Source organism: Erythrolamprus reginae, chromosome 8 (assembly GCF_031021105.1).
Source record: "Erythrolamprus reginae isolate rEryReg1 chromosome 8, rEryReg1.hap1, whole genome shotgun sequence".
Classification (NCBI taxonomy): Eukaryota; Metazoa; Chordata; class Lepidosauria; order Squamata; family Dipsadidae; genus Erythrolamprus; species Erythrolamprus reginae.
The window spans coordinates 8,033,243-8,054,777 of NC_091957.1; the positions used below are offsets into that span (position 1 = coordinate 8,033,243).

The 21,535-nt window shown below is 43.0% G+C and overlaps 1 protein-coding gene across 1 annotated transcript in view; it reads right to left on the bottom strand.

Moving 5' to 3' along the window:
- Positions 1-21,535, bottom strand: part of ASTN2 (astrotactin 2) — a 397,091-nt gene that overhangs the window by 139,361 nt on the left and 236,195 nt on the right. The window contains 1 exon segment of the mRNA XM_070759605.1: positions 2,417-2,567. Coding sequence (XP_070615706.1) covers positions 2,417-2,567 — 151 coding nt within the window.

The following is a 21,535-nucleotide window of genomic DNA, read 5'->3' on the forward strand; positions in this document are numbered from 1 at the left end:
TTCTACCTATCTACCTATCTACCTATCTACCTATCTACCTATCTACCTATCTACCTATCTACCTATCTACCTATCTACCTATCTACCTACCTACCTACCTACCTACCTATCTACCTATCTACCTATCTACCTATCTACCTATACCTATCTACCTATCTACCTATCTACCTATCTACCTATCTACCTATCTACCTACCTACCTATCTAACATTTTCTTAAAAACTTCCAGTGTGGGAGCATTCACAACTTCTGGAGGCAAGCTGTTCCTCTGGTTAATTGTTCTGACTGGTGTTGTACATACTCCTGGTCAGTTGGAGGATGATGAAGAATTTGAGGACTCTGATACAGATAGTGTTTATGAATTAGTGGTGGGCCCGGGGTTACAGTTAGTAGAACAGGTGGGAGGCCAGCCACAGGATGTTGCTATGAGTCCAGAATCTAGCCAGGAAGAATCAGACGTTCGCTGGGTTGATCCTAAATTCAGAAGGGTCCAAAAATGAAAGGAACAGGTGTTTGGAAGAAGATATTAAGGGGAGGAATGGGTTAAATACTGGAGTGATGTATTTGGTACGTCAGAGGGTCAGTGGGGAAGAAGGGTGGAGTTTCAATGTTGTAGAACAAAAATGGAAGGTGTTCCCGTTCAGCTCCCAAGCAAGCAAACTCATTCTGTGTTATTTTATAGTCATTTCTGCTGTTTTTGAATCATGCTGTGAGTACATAAATCTTGGTGAATGGAGGAGGCTGGGAGGAATGCAAAAGGAATGTAATTGGGAGAGATAACGGGAGAACAAGAAATGTGCTAGTATGAAGTGTATTTTGAATATGGAAGGAAGAGAATAAAGATGGATTTTCTTCGTTTATGAAATACTGCATTTAGTAAAAGTTATTTGTAATAGCTAAAATTCTACCAGAAACCAGAACAACTGTCAGGAAATTTCTCCTTAGTTCTAAGTCACTTCTCTCCTTATTTAGTTTCCACCCACTGCTTCTTGTCCTGCCCCCAGGTGCTTTGGAGAATAGCCTGATTCCCTCTTCTTTGTGGCAGCTCCTGAGATATTGGAACTTTGCTATCCTGCCTCCCTTAGTCCTTCATTCCACTGAACTATTTGACATGCTATAAACTGGGGAATTCCTACCAAGGATACAGTAATGGTAAATGAAATGTATAGTTGTACATGCTTAAAAATTATTTTGAAATTACACCCAATTTAAACTTTCAACACAGAGAAAAACAATACTAGACACCATATATATGTCCAGTATTGTTTCATCTTCTTTGGCTGCAGGTTCTTCATTTAGAAGGTGAACAATGCTTCTCCCCTGCCTGAAAAATTTCTTGCTTGGACATCTGGGTCTCTTCTACCTCTAGCAGGCTGTTGTTACAGCATGCCGAAATCACTTCCAATGTAGTCTTTCAGGTGACATCTTTAAGTCTGCAAGTTCACAGGGCTTTTTCTCTGAAAGGAGATGCCAATTGACGGCCAGGTGGTAAAGATATAATAGGGCAAATTGATGTGAAGCTTCCTGTTTTGGTGAAACGCAACAACTGTTTATAATCGATGCTTTTGTTGCATGGCAGCTAGCATCTTATATATTTGCTGATGTGCCAAGAAACCATGGGGAGGAGGAGGAGGAAAAGGAAAAGAATTGAGGAGAAGAAAATGAAGTAGAGAAGAAAAAGAGGAAGAGGAGAAAGAGAAGAAGAGAAAGAGAGGAGGAGAAGGAGAGAAAGAACAGGAAGAGAGGAGGAGGAAAAGGAGAAGGAGGAGAAGGAATGAAATACTGAAGGTATATGATATCCAAAATAAATCCAGTTTGCTTTCACTCAAGGAAATTAACACAATGACCTCACATGCTGTGTGCAAAAAAAAGAAAAGAAAAGAAAAGGATTAGATTTAGAGAGAGAGATAAACCTGGAAGCATAAGAGCCATTTCATTATAATCAGAAAGGAAGATAGGTTTTGAACACTATATCTTGGATTCTCCCAAAATGACACAACAGCTTCAAGCTGAACATGGAAGAGAGAGAGAGAGAGAGAGAAGGAGGAGGAGGAGGAGGAGGAGGAGGAGGAGAAAAAGAGGAAAAGGAGAAGGAGAAGAAGAAGAGGGGGAGAAGGAGAAAGAGAAGGAGGAATGAAATACTGCAAGGTATATGGTATCCCAAATAAATCCAGTTTGCTTTCACTCAAGGAAATTAATACAATGACCTCACATGCTGTGTGCAAACATAGAAAAGAGAGATACAAAGATGAGAGACAGAGAGAGAGAGTGCAATTGCATAACTTCAGAAGAAGATTTTGTCTCCTTCAAGGAGTTGCAGATGGAGCGAAGGTCTGAATTCTCAGACTCTTTGAAGCATCATTTTGGAACCCAATCCAAGGCACCTATCTTCCCTAAAGTCAAAAGTTGTACCTACCACACAACCAGTTGAGTCCACTTGACGGTCCGATACACATTTGAAGTTGCGGGTACAGCCTCCGTTATTGTGAGAACAATCCCGAACTGGTCCAAAGGACGAGAGTAGGTCATTGATAGTCTCAAAATAGGTTGACAACATTGCTTCTTCCCTTGAAGAAAAAAAAGGTACATTCAAGCCAACTCAACTCAAAGGGAAAGAAAATGACCATCCTGAATGACTACAGACCAGTTGCTCTAACATCTGTAGTTATGAAAACCTTTGAAATGCTAGTGATGTCCCATCACAGATCCACTGTTAGACCCCCTGCAATTTGTATACCGAGCAAACAGATTGACAGATGATGCTGTTAATATGGCTCTGCAGTACATCCTACAACATCTTAAATCTCCATTGACCTACGCAAGGGTCCTCTTTGTAGACTTTAGTTCAGCATTCAACACCATCATACCAGACATTTTTCTAACTAAACTACACGAGTCAAAAAGAGGGCGGGGGAAATATTTACTGACCCCTCACATCCTGGACACAAACTGTTTCAACTCCTACCCTCAAAACGTCGCTACAGAGCACTGCACACCAAGACAACTAGACACAAGAACAGTTTTTTCCTGGACACCATCACTCTATTAAACAAATAATTCCCTCAACACTGTCAGACTTTCTACTAAAATTGCACTTCTATTCCACTAGTTTTTCTCATCATTCCTATCACCCATTTCCTCCCGTGTTGACTGTATGACTGTAACTTGTTGCTTATATCCTAAGATTTTTATTAATATTGCTTCTTCATTGCTTATTTGACCCCTATGACAGTCATTAAGTGTCGTACCACATGATTCTTGACAAATGTATATTTTATTTTATGTACGCTGAGAGCATATGCACCAAGACAAATTCCTTGTGTGTCCAATCACACTTGGCCAATAAAATTCTATTTTATTCTATTCTATTCTATCAGCTAGTGGTACCTGAACACACTAGTAAGTGGATCAAAAGCTTCCTAAGAGACAGGAAGCAGCAGGTGAAGCTAGGCAAAATCGAATCAAATATCTGTAGAATTAGAACAGGAGCCCCCCAAGGCTGTGTACTCTCATCACTTCTCTTTTCTTTGCATATCAATGACTGCATCCCTAACATTTCATCTGTTAAACTACTAAGTCTACAGATGATACAACATTAATTGTATCATTCAAGACAATGATGAAACCGCATACAGATGGGAGGATGAACAACTAGCCTTGTGATGTGACCGGAACAGTCTGGAACTGAACACATTCAAAACCATAGAAATGGTGGTAGATTTTAGGAGAAACCATTCCATTCCATTCCATTCCATTCCATTCCATTCCATTCCAATACTATACTATACTCTACTATACTATACTATACTATACTATACTATACTATACTATACTATACTATACTATACTATACTATACTATACCATACCATACCATACTATACTATTATATTATACTGTATTGTATTGTACTGTACCGTACTGGATTCTATTCTACTCTACTCTACTCTACTTCTTTAATTTTTTCCACAAATTCCTTCTGTTTGCCCTCTGGCCTCCAAATTTAGCACCATTAAGCCAAGGTCAGATTAACTCCCTCTTTGTCTTCTGCTCACTCTATTATTTAATGATTTTCCCCATTTAGTAATTGCCTCCTTCTTTTTCTTTCCTGACAACAATTCAATTTAGAACTACCTTTCAATGTCTTTTGTCATGCATAACCTTAGCACAGGGTTTTCTAAGAGGAGCAATATCAATTAAAACACTCAATGTATTTTAATCATGACATTTTAAAAAAAAGATGATTTCCAAATAAAAGTAAGAGGTGTGTCTTATTTCTAAGCAGCCAAAGACAATTCATATTTCTTTGAGGCGCCTTCAAATTCTTGATGCAATCAAAAGAAAAATTCCTTGTGTGTACAATCACATTTGGCCCATAAACAATTCTGTTATGTTCTGTCTTCCATTCCATTCCTTTCCTTCCCTCCCCTCCCATTCTCTTCCCTTCCCTTACATTCCATTCCATTCCAAAATGTCAAATAAATGGAGAAAAATCATAACAGTATTTAATTTATTTGACACATACATTTATTCATCTCTCAATTTATATTTGAATTTTGTTTTCTTCCTTCTCTACCCCTCATATATGCAATGGGGCCCAGGATGATAATTAAAAGGATACTTTTAACTCAACTTAGACCGACTATCCTTAATGTCAGCAGCCCATTCCTCACTGAATTGATCATTTAGGGGGCAAAGAATTCTAATATTTACACACGACTAGCATGTTGATTTTTAACTTTTGTTATACTATACAGACATGGATAATGTGAAAGGACACCACTAGGCATTGTTCTGTCTGGGTCCCCCCAGACACCAACACCAACCAAAAAGAGCATCCAGACACACTGGTAAAAAGCAAAGGCAGTTTATATACTTGAAAGCAAACACAGGTAACAAAAACTGTTCTTACAGACAGGAACACTATGAAGCTTCACAGAGGTTTCACGAAGGCCAGGCAATAAAACAGGATTCTTGCTGGCAAAAACAACTCTGGAGATAATAAAACCCACGCCTCCCCCAAGTCTTCCAGGCTTCTAGGCCACAAGCCAAGATCAGAGACGCCAGGAATCGAAGCAAGGTCACAGGACTCCCAGTTGATAACTCTCCACAAGACTGTAAGGGCGGGCCTGCCTTTTCAACCCTGCTGAGGAGAACCACACCCAAACCCAGCTGTTGCCAATTCAGGGATGGAAATACTTTTCTAATTGGCCCCTTCTTTGAGCTGCCCGTCTCTGCCTCATGTCTATTATAGCCTGTGCGTCATCATCCAATGAATCCAGGCTGCTCATCATCCAATGAATCCCGGAGGTCTCATGCTGCTCTCCCTGCTCCTCCTCCTGACGTTCCTCTCCCCCGTCTGCCTGGTCCTCCCCCTCCTGGTCACTGTCCTCCTCCTCTGGGCATGGATCCGGCAGAGCTCCAGCCGGTCCCTGAGGCTCCTCAGGCTGAATCACAACAGGCATGTTTCATCATTTTGAGAGCTCACTTACTCAGGAAGGTGTCTGTTAAGATTTTCAGTTCTCCAGGTCACGGAAGACTGAAAAGTGCAGAGAAGTGCAGTTTTTGAAAAGTGCAAAAATTGCAGAGAAGTGCGACAAAGATGAATAAGGGACTAAAGGCTAAAACATAGGAAGAACGGTTGCAAGAACAGGGCATGGCTAGTTTTAATGAAAAGAAGGACTAGAGGAGACATGATAGCAATGTTCCAGTATCTCAGGGGTTGCCACAAAGAAGAAGGAGTCAAACTATTCTCCCAAGGACAAGAAGCAATGGGTGGAAACTGAACAAGGAGAGAAGCAACCTAGGAACAAGGAGAAATTTCCTGACAGTCAGAATGGTTGATCAGTGGAGCAGCTTGCCTCCAGAAGTTGTGAATGCCCCAACATTGGAAGTTTTTCAGCAGATGTTGGATAATCATCTGTCTGAAGTGGTGTAGGGTTTCCTGCCTACGCAGGAGGTTGGACTAGAAGACCTCTAAGGTCCCTTCCAACTCTGTTGTTGTTGTTGTTGATGATGATGATGACGATGATGATGATGATGTTGTTGTTATCATTATTATTAATATTAATATTATTGGATAATTGGTTTTATTTGGATGACCAAATTAAAAAGTTGGCAACGAGGAAAAATGATTTATACTAAAATAGCTACGAACTAAGAATTTTTCATGATTATATATGATTTACTAACACTATATTGCCTTTTATTGTACTGTAAATAGAAGATATACTTTATTGTATTTGAAGAGAAAAAATAAAAAAATAATCCCTCCCAAAAAAGAACTAAAAAAGTTTCTTGGATGAGAAGCGAAACGTCTTCAACGACAGTCAGAAGTGAAGATGCTTCTTGGATGAGAAGCGAAACTTCTTCAAGCAAAAAGTCCAGTTGCCTTTTGAAAAAGCACTTTTGGCTCAGCGAGGAAGGGCTGAGAGGAACAGTCTGTCTTATCAAGAGGAAGGCAGAGAAAAAAGTGGGGGTTTTTTTGGAGAACAAGGCTTGGTACACACAGTGTTGTGGTTGGCTCTGGCCCAGCTCCTGCCCCAAAGAATGTGCAGGTGGATGTGGGGGAGACATCCACATGCCGCAGGCCTGTTTTGCTCCCAATGGAATCTGCTGATGAAGCCTCCTCTGACCAAGGCAGCATGAGTGACAGGGAAGAGGGGAGTTTGGCAGACAGCCCAGGAGGAGATCAATCATCTGTATCATCTTTGGATTCTGAACAAGAATTAATGACACATCCACGCATGCGTAGAGTGATGCATAGGAGACAACAACTAAAGGATTATTACAAGAGAAAATGAGGCCACCTGTGTTTGGGTGGGGCTCCAGTAATTAGGGCTGCTGCTATAAATAGCAGCGTGTGGGTTTGGCCATTGTGAAAGAGTATCTGATCGCAGTTCGTCAGGAATCCTGGGTTGCTGGTTTCTGGACTTTGCTTGTTGATTTTTTACGCCTTTGAAAACAAAGCAGAGCAAGGTGTGTGTGTGTGTGTCACTTCTTTGGAAGAAGAAGGGGTGTGAAATTTCTTCACAGCTGCTAGCTAAGTACTTAATGACTGCTTAAGGTTAATTGTACAGACTACCTGGTTGTTTTGGGATGAGTGCTCTTTGCAATACAAAAAGAGTGCTTAGTTTATTTTGACTTTTGGGATAAAAAACATTGTTTTGAATTTTCAAATGTGTGTGTGTGTGTCTGAAATTTGTACCCTTGAATTTTCTGGAGGCTCCTACCAGAGAGCCCGGCAGAACACACCTTGTCCCCCAAATCTCACAAATGAAGGTTGATGTGCAGGGAAGAAAACGTGACAGTCCTTTTTCCCTGCTGACTCTTCATCATCTCTTACAAATCCATTTGTGGAGACCATCCTAAAGTGTCGCTTTCCCCCCCCCCCCATCGATGCTGTGAGTGATTTCACACCTATCAGCCTTATTACTGGAACTTGAGTGCAAAATTAGAGATCGCCTGGCTGGTCTCTTTTTCTCTTGGCACGTATAAGGAAGTTTTCTTTTTTCTTTTTCTACTTAAGAAAATAAACAGCAAAAAAAAAAATTAATAATGGATCAATAAAATAACCCTCCAAACCATTAACCCTGGAAGACATGCAGAGAGGTAGGGAGTGTGAAGGGGAGAAAAACGAAGGCTGGTTGCTTTGGGGACAAGGCAGCTGCAGGAGAGTATATAAAAAGAAGGGAGAAAACCATTAAAAAATGAAAGCATGAGAGACCGGTGGGAAGCAGAGCGATGAGAATGTTGTATTGGGCCCATACGGTGGCATCAAGGGAGCTTTCCCAACCAAAAGACCACTTTTAAGGTGGAAGACTATTTCCTAGGGATTTACAAGGATGGGTCTAAAAAATCAAGTGTGTCTCCGTTGGGATTTTCCCAACTTCATGCACCTCCAGGATCATATTTTTTCAAGTTACCCACACTGCTCTGAGCTGCCACTTCAATCTTTGCTTCCCTTTTTCAGCTACTGTCAGCTTGACTTACTATTTTGAGATAACCCAGGAGCAAAATACAGTACAACAGAGGTTTGTCTTACAAATAGTGGTTTGTATACAAGGCATATATAGTGGCTTATATACAAGGCATACCCAAATATGGGTGTCGAATCACCCTGGCATACCCAAATATGTTCGATGCTTAATGCTTCCTTTTGCCTCTCGGCCCAACCCAGGGCCATATCCAAGGCGGTTAATATTTTCATAGCTGACAAACTATATTCTGTTCTATATTCTTTTTTGTCGGCTGTGAAAAAATTAACCGCCTTGGATATGGCCCTGGGTTGGGCCGAGAGGCAAAAGGAAGCATTAAGCTCCTCCCATACTTGGGTATGCCAGGGTGATTGGACAGAAAAAAAACATATAACACTTCCCTGGTACAAAGCTGAAAGGATGTGATCCTGTGGCCTAGAGGTTAATTCTCTGCCTTACTTCAGGTTCAAATCCCAGTGAGGGTACGTCTAGCTGATGAGAGGAAACAACCTCAAAATAGATCTATACTAATCTCGCTTTATTTTCAATTCAGCAAAAATATGTTACATGTATGTATGTATGCATGTATGTATGTATGTAGGTAGGTAGGTAGGTCTTGGCATATTTATATATATATATTGCTGATAATAAAAAGGAAGGGAGAGCATAGACATAGACATGCAAAATATTACACAGACATGCAAAATATTACACAGGGCAAAACCCGAACTCAGAACAATCTACATACATATACCCGTGAAAATTTACGAAAATATATATATATATATACTGTAGCTTAGAGGATAATTCTCTGCCTTACAAGGCAAAGGTTGCAGGTTCAAGTCCCAGTGGGTATGGCTAGCTGATGAGGCCAAAATAAGGCCGAAATAGATCTATCCTAGTCTCCCTTAATTTTCAAATTCAGCTTAAACATGTGACACATACAGATAGAATTGTCGGCTATCAATAAAATTAACTGCCTTGGAAATGGCCCTGGGTTGGGCCAAGAGGCAAAAAAGGAGCTGTGATGTTCCTTCAATATACCAGGGTGATTCGACACAAAAAAAATGTAACCCTTCCCTGGTACAGAGCTGAAGGGATTGAATACTGTAGCCTAGAGGATAATTCTCTGCCTTACAAGGCAAAGGTTGCAGGTTCAAGTCCCAGTGGGTATGGCTAGCTGATGAGGCCAAAATAAGGCCGAAATAGATCTATCCTAGTCTCCCTTAATTTTCAAATTCAGCTTAAACATGTGACATATATATATATATATGTATGTATGTATGTATGTATGTATGTATGTATGTATGTATGTATGTATATGTATTCTCAGTGTGCCCAGAGAGAGAAATATCTGCCTCTACCTAGGATTGAACTCACAGCCTCCTAATTGTGAGGTGAAGAGCTCCACCTCTAGGCCACTGCACCACTCCTATCTCTGTTTAGTCACATTATGTCGGGTACATGAATGCCCTGGACAATAAAGGCATTCTGAATTGCACAATTTGACTCAAAACAGGTGTCTGGACTCTTTGCTTGTCATTTAATTGCAGATTAAAATCAGAAGATGGAAATGAGCTTTGGAAGATACAAGAGTATAAATAACACGATGCACCTCAAATTAGACGGACGCGGCACCTCTAAATATAGTGGCATGCAACTTTCTCTGCTTCTAATCGTGGAGAAGATTCCACGTTTAGAAAACATCTGTTTCCATTCAATCCGCCACAGTGAGAAGCAGTTCTGTGCTTTCCACCCAAGCCGGCGCTCTGAAATTCTGCGACAAATCTTCCCTTCGTGCCACAACACATTTGCAAATGTATTAATAAACCAAAGTATTAATAGAAGCAAACCCCCCCCCCCAAAACAACCCACCACCCAACCCAGCCAACAACTTGAGCTCATTTTACATCTACCAGTCTGCAGCAACTGACAGCAGTTTTCTAGTAATTGAACTATCACTAGCTTAAAAATTAAAATATTTTGAACCGTGGAGGGTTTATTTGCAATTTAGGGATGCCTCATACTCGGAATCCCAATGGGGGCATGGTTTAATATTTTTCTTGAACATGTAATGTTATCAAAGCACTACACCTCCTAATTTGCTCACCTTATCTCTATCCATCTTGCATCTGTAAACTGCTTGGAGAGGGCTGGAAAAGCACTAGGAAGCAGTCTATAAATCTAAGCGCTATTGCAAGCAAGCAAGCAAGCAAGAAAGAAAGAAAGAAAGAAAGAAAGAAAGAAAGAAAAAAAGGGGGGGAGAGACAGAGAAGGAGAGGAAGGAAAGAAGGAATGAAGGAAGGAATGAAGGAAGGAATGAAGGAAGGAAAAGAGCTAGGATGGTGCAGTGATTAGAGTGCAGTGCTGCAGGCTCCTTCAGCTAACTGCTACCTGTAGTTCAGCAGTTCAAATCTCTCATCGCTGGCTCCAGATGGACTCAGACTTCCATCCTTCCAAGGTGGGTCAAATGAGGACCCAGATTGTTGGGGGCAATATGCTTACTCTCTGTAAATCACTTAGAGAGGGCTGTAAAAGCACTGTGAAGCGGTATATAAGTCTAAATGCTATGCTATGCTATGCTATGCTTCCCTGTGGTTCTGTGCCAGTGAAGGGCTACCAAAATTTTTACTACCACACTGTGAGCATGGCTTATGCAGGACACCCTGTATTTTCTTTCAACTTCTTTCAGTGCAAATTGGGTGTTCTGGGGTGGAGCTCCATTTTCACTACCCCAATGCGTTCCCCCCCGATCCGGGCAGTAACCCACCCTTCTTCTGTGTTCAGGCGAGTGAGATTTCCCCAATTTTAGGTGATTTCTTTGCTCCCGTACATGTGTGGAAGCAAAAAAATACCATTGAAAATCAGTGAAATTTCACACACTTCTGCACGTGCAGAAGCCAAATCTCACGGGGGTATGCAGGCATGCCTGCCGGTCACGCAGAACTGCATAAAGAACTCCAATCACTTGGTTGTCCAAGTGCCGCCTCTATGTTGGTTGAGGCAGGCAGGGTTCCCTTGGGTGCCATTTGTTGGAGGTCGAGGGAAACGGAGGGTTTTGCCTTCTCTTTCAGCTCAAGATCCCCATGGACAATTGGGGGCCCACTGTGAGACACAAAATGCTGGACTTGATGGGCTTTGGCTTGATTCAGCGTGGTTCTTCTTAGGTTCTTATTTTTGCTACAACGTTATGGAATGGCCCATCCTAGTAGGAACCCAATACTGATGGAGAGGTATTTTTTGCAAGGCTGTTCTCTCATTCTTTGAAGGCCTTATTCTCACAATCCCCCTCCGACGACAACAACAGCTCCAAAACCTGCCTTTCCCCCCCCCTCCCATGTCCCCCTCCAAAAAACCACAGCACGGTTGAAAGAAGCCTGCTGGTTTCCAACTCAAAGGAACGACCACAAGATTTGTCATCGGCTCGGAGGCTACAACAGCTGGAAGCACGGCCGGACATAGAAAGAGAACATTGCGATGACACACGTCTCTGTGATCAATTGGACAGAGGAATGTGGAGAATACAAAAGGAGAGCAGGAACAGGTGTGGGGGAATCAGAGTTTGGGGGTTTTCTTCTTTTTGTGAATGCAGGGGGGGGGAGCATGGATTGCTGGACAAAAGGCAGGAAAAATCAACTGCATTGAAAGGGAAGGGAGCAAAAAGACAAATACAGAACAGTGTGAATTACAGAGTCGGAAGGGACCTTGCAGGTCATCTAGTCCACCCCCCCATACATGAGAACCCCCCTTCTCCTGAATGTTGTTATGTTCTGTCACACCTGTGGCTTCATCCATCTTGCAAGGCAGCTGTGAGGGTTGTGCAAAAGATTAAATCTTCTTCAGAGCCTTTCAGATGAGATTACAGATGAAGGGTTGGAAGGGACCTTGTAGGTCATCTAGGCCAACCCCCGCAACCCAAGCAGGAGCCCTGCTTACACCATTTCTGACAGGTGGCAGTCCAGTCTGTTTATTTATTTATTATTTATTTATTATTTAGATTTGTATGCCGCCCCTCTCCGCCCCGACTCGGGGCGGCTCACAACAAGACACAGCACATCATGGCATTTACTAACAAACACACACACAATCATACCATGCATAAATTGAACATGCCTGGGGGAGGTGTTTCAGTTCCCCCATGCCTGATGACAGAGGTGGGTTTTAAGGAGTTTACGGAAGGCAGGGAGAGTAGGGGCAGTCCTAATCTCTGGGGGGAGTTGGTTCCAGAGAGTCAGGGCCACCACAGAGAAGGCTCTTCCCCTGGGGCCCGCCAACCGACATTGTTTAGTTGACGGGACCCGGAGAAGGCCCACTCTGTGGGACCTAACCGGTCACTGGGATTTGTGCAGCAGAAGGCGGTCTCGGAGATATTCTGGTCCGGTGCCATGAAGGGCTTTATAGGTCATAACCAACACTTTGAATTGTGACCGGAAATTGATCGGCAACCAATGCAGACTGCGGAGTGATGGCGAAACATGGGCATACCTAGGTAAGCCCATGACTGCTCCCGCAGCTGCATTCTGCACGATCTGAAGTTTCCAAACACTTTTTAAAGGTAGCCCCATGTAGAGAGCTGTTGTTGTTGAAAGCTTCCAGGGATGAAACTCCCACAACTTCCAAAGGCAACCTCTGTTCCATGGATTGACTGTTCCCATAGTCAGAAAGTTTTTCCTTATTTCCTTACTGAGAACATCTGCACCAAAGACAAATTCCTCGTGTGTCCAATCACACTTGGCCAATAAAGAATTCCATTCTACTCTGTTCTTTATTCTTTATATGCTGATTCTGTAAACCACTTAGAGAGTGCTGTAAAAGCAGTGTGAAGTGGTATATAAATCTAAGTGCTGTACAGCTGTTGCTATAAAACCCTTGTTGCTGCAGTGTCCCACTTTCTACAAGCTGCCAGTTGAAAATGAAATAAAAATAAAATGAATCGAGTTCCGAATCCCAGTGTCCATCCTTGTGAAATGACCTTGCTTTGCCTCAAACTGTCGCTTTCCTCTCTTTGACACCGAGCCGCGTCGGCTTTTTGGAAAGTTAAATGTGGCTGCTTTGTTCTGCTTTAATGTATGGAAAGCATATCCTGCTCCTGCCAGCCAGAGAGAGAGAGAGAAAGAGAGAGAGAAGAGAGAGAGAAAGAGGGAAAAGAACAAGAGAGAGAGAAGAGAGAGAGCTAGAAGAGAGAGGAGAGTGAGAAAGAGAGAAAGAGAGAGAGGGAGAAGGGTGGAGAGAGAGAGAAAGAGGGAGGGAGAGGGAGAAGGGGAGAGAGAGAGAGAAGGAGAGGGAGAAGGGGAGAGAAAGAGAAAAAGAGAGAGGGAGAGGGAGAAGGGGAGAGAGAAAGAAGGAGAGGGAGAAGGGGAGAGAGAGAGAGAGAGAAAGAAAGAGGGAGAGGGAGAAGGGGAGAGAGAGAGAAAGAAAGAGGGAGAGGGAGAAGGGGAGAGAGAAAGAAGGAGAGGGAGAAGGGGAGAGAGAGAGAGAAAGAAAGAGGGAGAGGGAGAAGGGGAGAGAGAGAGAAGGAGAGGGAGAAGGGGAGAGAGAGAGAGAAAGAAAGATGGAGAGGGAGAAGGGGAGAGAGAGAGAAGGAGAGGGAGAAGGGGAGAGAGAGAAAGAGAGAGGGAGAAGGGGTGAGAGAGAGCTAAAAGAGAGGAGAGGAGAGAAAGAGAGAGGGAGGGAGAGGGAGAAGGGGGGGAGAGTGAGGGGGAGCGGGAGAAGGGGAGAGAGAGAGAGAAATAGAGGGAAAAAAATCAGACCCAGCCTGGCTAGTCTGCTGAAGACACTGTAATCAAAAGCTAATTCTGTAACGTGCGGTGCCCCATTGCCGTGAAATTGTACGCTAGGTGCCATTTCCCTTCTGTAAATCTCTGACACGGAACCGCTTAGGCAACCAGAGGGAGGTGTTGCCGTGTGTACAGTATTCAGTCGAATGCTCTGCAAAATAATTGGCCTTCGCAGAGCTAAGACGGATATCGGGACCGCATTGTGTGACGGCGATTATTATGAATTAAATTTCCACTTATTCTCATTAATGTTGGCTGGGAGCAAGCTGCCTCTGAACGCTTCCCATCACCTTGATTAGTACCATTATTTGCAGAATTTCAATTGTGGGATTAGGTAAGTGAAACAGCCAAACACTCAAGTAGGGTGAGGTGGGGGGTTTTCTGGCTTGCTGTCTTGGTTAAATTCTCCACTTTTTTTGCTGTTGTTTTTTTTTTAAATAACAACAGGGTGCAAAGTCAAGCAAAGACACTTGAAGAAAAGCAGGTATCCGAAGATGGTATTTTTTGCTCCCTAGAAAAACAGTCCTTTTTTGTTGGTATTTTTGCTTGCCCACTTTGGGCTTGCATGATGATGATGATGATGATGATGATTAGAGTATATTCATGAACTGGAACCGGGCTTAGTAAACAAAGTCAGCCAATTATAGGCATAGCAACAGGTCAGCCAATGGGGACTGTTTGGAAACTGAAACAGTATTTCTTTGCATGTATTTCTTTTCTTTTCTTTTTCTGGGCTCGGGTCCTTAAGTAGAAAATGGTTCTTAAGAAGAGGCAAAAAAATCTTGAACACCCGGTTCTTATCTAGAAAAGTTCGTAAGTAGAGGTGTTCTTAGGTAGAGCTACCATTATACAATGAAATATCACCCAGGATTGCTAATCCTAACATATGATCTGTATTAATGTAATTCACAACAATTATTATTAAAAAATGCCTTAGCTATAAATATAATGAATAACAATATTCAATGAACTTAAAGCAGGGGAAGAGGCCCCCAATTTAATGTATGTGATTCAATTTGGAAATATTTTTTCAGAAGCATTCCCGTCCAATCTGATTTACATTTTTCCATTAATCCGGGAAAAGGCTTTGCGAACTGCGTCCAAATAATTTCAAACTGAATCAACAACACTGACCAGTGTTCATTGAACCAGTTCCATCTGATAAGGGGATGGAAGAGAGAACTCGAGCTGAATTCTCCAGTCGAAGATGATTAGGGGGCTGGATGGTAAAACTTACGATGAATGGCTGCAGGAACTGGGCATGGCTAGTCTAGTCAAGAGAAGGACCAGGGGAGACATGATAGCAGTCTTCTAATATTTGATGGGCTGCCCTAGAGAAGAGAAGGTCAAGCTATTCTGCAAAGCACCCAAAGATTCAACCTGGAAGTGAGGAGAAATTTCCTGACAGTGAGAACAATGGAACAGAAGTTGCCTTCGGAAGTTCTGGGAACTTCATCATTGGAAGCTTTCAACAAGAGACTGGATTGCCATCTGTCAGAAATGGTGTAAGGCAGTAATGGCGAACCTATGGCACAGGTGCCACAGGTGGCACACAGAGCCATATCTGCTGGCACAGAAGCCGTTGACCTATCTCAGCTCCAATGTGCATGTGTGTGCCGGCCATCTGATTTTGGGCTCATGCAGAGGCTCTGGGAGGGCATTTTTGACTTCCAGAGAGCCTCCGGGAGGATGGAAAGGGCATTTTTACCCTCTCCCAGCTCCAAGGAAGCCTTTGGAGCCTGGAGAGGGTGAAACACGAGCCTACTGGGCCCACCAGAAGTTGAGAAACAGGCCGTTTCCTGCCTCTAAGGGGCCTCTGTGGGCACGCCCACGCTCTTTCGGCACCTGAAGGGAAAAAGGTTTGCCATCGCTGGTGTAGGGTCTCCTGCTTAGCTGGGGGTTGGGGGTTGGACTAGATGACCTACATGGTCCCTTCCAACTCATCTGAATGGCTGGGAAGAAGAATTAATCTTTTGCGCAATCCTCCAGCTGCCTTGCAAGATGGAGGAAGCAACAGGTGTGACAGAACATGACAACATAAAAAAGAAGGGGGGTGTTTCATGTATGACAAGGTTGGACTAGATCGGGGGTAGGCAAAGTTGGCTCTTCTATGACTTGTGGACTTCAACTCCCAGAATCCCTGAGCTAGCATGATTGCCTCAGGAATTCTGGGAGTTGAAGTCCACAAGTCATAGAAGAACTAACTTTGCCTACGTCTGGACTAGATGATCTACAAGATCGCTTCCAACTCTGTTCCGTTCTATTCATTCGGCCTACGCTCCCACACCCCATAAAGTTTAACAACCTTGGTCTTAAAAATATACTTCCTCCAGCAGCCGGCCCTGAGTTTGTCCTACTCAACACAGCTGCCTCCCCTCTTTAACGAAGAAGATTTTTTAATTAATAGCCTAAAGCTAAGTTTTGCAATCACAAAGAGGGAGGCCTATTTAAAACAGTGTGTAAGTCTAGCTGGAACACGATAATTACGCAGGTGGGAATGGACTTAACCGAACGAGGGCCCGCTAACAAGTTGGGATCTTAACTCTCTGCAACATCAGCTAGAGATTACAAGGCAGCTTCTAGAAATATTCCCAATGAACATTTCCTGCTTCAACCTAGCAAAGATTTATTTTATTTATTTGTTTGTTTGTTTGTTTTGTCAAATACATATTGGGGGTATGTAAAGATATAGTAATATTCATATACATGATACTAGTAAAAAAAATTAAAAGAAATATTAGGACAGGGGACGGAAGGCACTCTGGTGCATTTATGCATGCCCCTTACTGACCTCTTAGGAATCGGGAGAGGTCAACAGTGGAGATTCTAAAGGTAAAGTTTTGGGGGAGTTCGGTGATGATACTACAGAGTCTGATAGTGAGTTCCATGCATCAACTACTCAATTACTAAAGTCGTATTTCCTGCAGTCAAGTTGGGAGCGGTTTACATTAAGTTTGTATCTGTTATGTGCTTGCGGTTGAAGGTGAAGTAGTTATTGGCAGGAAGGACGTTGCAGCAGATGATTTTATGGGCTATGCTTAGGTCGTGTTTAAGGCGATGTAGTTGTAAGCTTTCTAATCCTAGGATTGTAAGTCTAGTTGTGTGGTGTATTCTGTTGCGAGTGGAGGAGTGGAGGGCTCTTCTAGTAAAGTACTGTATCTCTGGACACTTTCTAGAGTGTTTATGTTCTTTCTCAGTAGCAAGGGGAAGGTAATTAAAAACTCCCCTAGAAATTAGGTTTCCATACATCTTTGTTGTGGTTAGCTCTGGCCCAGCTCCTGCCCCAAGGACTGTGGATGTGGGGGAGACATCCACATGCTGCAGGCCTGTTTTGCCCCCAGTGGAATCTGCTGATGAAGGCTCCTCTGACCAAGAAGACATGAGTGACAGGGAGGAGGAGAGTGGGGCAGACAGCTCAGAAGGAGATCAATTATCTAGCTCCTCCTTGGATTCAGAACAAGAGTTAATGATACAGCCACGCATGCGGAGAGCGATGCATAGGCAACAACAACTGAGAGATTATTATCAAAGAAAATGAGGCCACCTGTGGTTGGGTGGGGCTGTGGTCATTAGTGAGGCTGCTATAAATATCAGCCTGTGGGTTTGGCCATTGTGGAGGATTATCTGATCGTTGTGTTTCGTGACTGCTTTACTGACTTGACCTTTTGTGTGCTGATTTTCCCCCACTTTGAAACTAAACCAGAGCAAAGTGTGTTTCACTTTGTGAAAGAAGAAGGACTGTGAATTGCCTCACAGCTGCAAGCTAAGTATCACAGAACTGATAAGGGACTTGTACAAATTACCAGTTTGTTTGGAGACGAGTGCTCTTTGCTATACCAAAAGAGGGCTTGGTTTAAGTGAATTTTCATTATAAAGAACATTGTTTTGAATTTTCAAACGTGTGTGTGTCTGAAATTTGTACCTGTGAATTTTTGGGAGGATTCTACCAGAGAGCCCGACAGAACACATCTTGAAACAATTCCCTGGGTGCTTCAGTAAGATCAACAGGAGTCATTCTCCACCCAATTAATTGAGGACCAAAGGGAGGTTGAAACATCTTTTTCAGTCTTAGTTTGATTCCTGGGCCACAGATGCGCAGAAAGGAAAAAATGAATTGATGGGCCCAGCATGGAGACTTCAAGAAGGCTCACGGGGTCAGGTAGCTCTTCACAGAGAGAGGCAGAGCCTCGCAAGCCGAGTCCGAAATGCAATTTATTTTAGGCTTCTTGCCTGAAATTAACTACCGGTATATTGATTTTTATTTTTTATTTTTTTCTACCCAGTGTGTAAGTCCTTATCTGGCATCAGGAAATTCGCCCATCTCATATAACAGATTAAACTAAGTGGGTTGTTTCTTGATATTTCTCCTTTCCAGCCACTCAGAAAAAATAAAATTAAAAAAAGAAGGCTTTGGAAAATGGGAGGTGGCACCTAGCCTAGTGTGTAAATTCTATTAAATTTGAGAAGAGATAGCTCTAAATTTCGAAGATCCAAGCACAGTGGTACCTCATCTTACAAACGCCTCTTCTAACAAACTTTTCGAGATACGAACCCAGTGTTTAAGATTTTTTTGCCTCTTCTTCTGAACTATTTTCATCTTACGAACCCAAGCCACTGCTGCTGGGATGAAGGGGTTTATTTTTTTCCCCTTTTTTGAAGAAAGAAAAGGGAGGGGCAGCTTGGAGGGGGAAAGACTTTGCATTAACAAAAGTAGGAGAACAGCATGCTTGCAGAGGCACTGAAAGGGTGTCTTTTGAAGAAAGAAAAGGGAGGGGTGGCTTGGAGAGGGAAAGAGTTTGCAGAGAACAGCGTACTTGCAGAGGCACTGAAAGGGTGTCTTTTGAAGAAAGAAAAGGGAGGGGCAGCTTGGAGGAAAGATTTTGCAGAGAACAAGGTGCTTGCAAAGGCACTGAAAGGGTGTCTTTTGAAGAAAGAAAAGGGAGGGGCGCCCCCCTTGCCTTTCTTCCCTCCCACTCACCCTTTAGCCTAGCCTTGCTTCTTCCACCCGCACCCTTTAGCTGCTCCTCCCTGCCCTCTGTTCACCTCCCTTCTAAAGTTTGGGATTTTCCTGAAAGATTTGCAGGCATTATTTGCTTTTACATTGATTCCTATGGGAAACATTGTTTCGTCTTATGAACTTTTCACCTTATGAATCTTGTCGTAGAAACAATTAAGTTTGTAAGACACTGTTAAATGCATCTGAAAACAGTTCAACCTCTTGCAAACTAACAGACAGCTGTTAGAAAAATGGTTATTGCATTATTAATACGCTTCGATAATTTCCTATTAAAGCTATACTGTTGATAATTTTTTCCTCCCTGTATTTCTCCCTCCTTAATTAGTCCATTTAAAAAAGCTTTGAAGGAATGTTCCCGCCATGCTAAATGGGAACGTCGGGGAAATTACATTTTTGATTGAATACTTCTCCGATAGGCCAGCAAATAAGATGGTTGAGTTGTTCATTATTGTCAGGATTTCTCTCAATGCCGGCTAATAGGACAGTCAAGTTGTATGGTGATTCCCAGGATATAAATAGAGCCCTCTTTGAGGCAGATATTGTAGGAAAGCTGCTAGAGACCAAAATCAACTCAATTTCTCACAAAATCTCTTGGGCCATTTGGTCTGTGGTTAGATGCTGGATTCAGGAATAAGATATATTTTCCCCCTGCTCAAAACAGACTTGGATGTTGAAGAGGTTGGGATAGAACCTGGGCCGGTTCTGGAGCCTTGGATAGGGTCTGATGGATGCCGTACGGTAAAGAGCACGTAGCAATAGTGCTTCACAATTTTTATTTATTTATTTATTTATTGGATTTGCATGCCGCCCCTCTCCGTAGACTCTGTAGGCTCACAATGCTTTTACAGTCCTCTCTAAGCGGTTTATAGAATCGGCTTCTTGGCCCCAACAATCTGGGTTCTCATTTTACTGACCTCGGAAGGATGGAAGGCTGAGTCAATCTTGAATTGGTGAGGATCGAACTGCAGGCAGTGGGCAGAATTAGACTGAAATACTGCATTCTAACTATTGTAGTACCATGGCAAGGAAGGAAGGAAGGAAGGAAGTAGAAAAGGGAGGGAGAGAAACAAGAAAAGGAAGCAGAGAAAGAAGAAAGGGAGGGAAGGAAGGAATCAATAGCAATAACACTTAGACTTATATACCACTTCACCGTGCTTTACAGCCTACTCTAAGTAGTTTAGAGAGTCAGCATGTTGCTTCCTTCCTTTTTCTGCAGCCTCCCTAACTTTCCTCCTTTTGGTTTACCAGGATAACAAACTTGGAAGTGGCCATAGAGGTCTTCTAGTCCATGCCATCCGTCAGCCCTCAGATGGAGAATCAACAGTCCCCAGGTCTGGAGATGGCTGATGAGGAAGAGGAGGAACAGCTGTGTCCTGGGCCTGACACTCAGATGCACAGAAGGCAGAGGAGAGGAGAGCAGTGGAAATCTATGGGCCGGTCCTTGGGATGGAAGAGCCACCACTGATAGCAAAGCCCCACCCTAACTCCAGGGATAAAAAGCAGGGAGTAGAAATGAACAGGTATGACGGACAATGATTCATCTTCCGGCCGGCTGGAAATGTTAGCCTGCAAGATTAACTTTTTGCTGGGGATGCTGGCATTCCTAATAAAGGAATCTTTTTAAAGTTCATATCAGAGGGTTTAACATTTAGACTTATATACCACTTCACAGTGCTTCACAGCCCTGTCTAAGCAGTTTACAGAGAGTCAGCATATTGCCCCCAACAATCCAAGTCCTCATTTTACTGACCTCAGAAGGATGGAAGGCTGAGTCAACTTTCAGCCTGTAAGGATTGAACTGTCAAACCACAGGCAGCCAGGCAGAAGTAGCTTGCAGTACCACCTTCTAACCACTGCGCCACCACTGTTCTTAAATAAATACATAAAATCAATGCCTTGGTTTTTGTCACTTGGGCAGGGCTTGCTGTCACATCCTCCAGCAAAACAAGGACACCAAATTGGTCCAGGTCTTGAACTTCATCCTGGTTAGCAGATGGTTTCAAAAGTGAGTTAGGGGCCTGCTCAGGTTACAAAAGCAACTAATTCGTTGATCAATTGCAATTTTCTAGGTAATCTAGAAAGGTGGCCAATTCCTACAGTGAGCAACTATCTCCTTTGCCCCCATTAGTGGGCATACACCAGAGGAACACTCTTCACTTATCCACATTATTTTATTGCTTTCCTATTATTGGGTGAAGTGCATGAAATTTAAGAAGACCGATACATGAAAATTGGTGGTTGCTGGGGTGTTGGGGGGGAACTGCTCTGGATGTAGAGTGCTCCATACACTTGCAATTACAATAATGATGATTATTCTCAGTGCTGTAATTTGGAGAGTTGGGCTCCGCTTAATTTGTTTTGCTTTCAGCAATCTTCCTGCGGGTTGAAAAAAAGGAGCCACAAAAGAGAAAGGATATATCAACGTACAGTGGTACCTCTACCTAAGAACGCCTTATGAACTTTTCTAGATAAAAACCGGGTGTTCAAATTCTTGTTTGCCTCTTCTCAAGGACCATTTTCTACTTACAAACTCCAGCCAACAAAAGTGTAACCGGAAAAGTCAGGGAGAATCCTCCGTGGGGCCTCTCTAGGAATCTCCTGAGAGGAAACAGGGCCGGAAAAGGCAAGGAGAAATCTCCATGGAGCCTCTCTAGGAATCTCCAGGGAGGAAACAGGGCCAGAAAAGGCAGGGAGAAGCCTCCATGGGGCCTCTCTAGGAATCTCCTGAGAGGAAACAGGGCCAGAAAAGGCAGGGAGAAGCTTCCG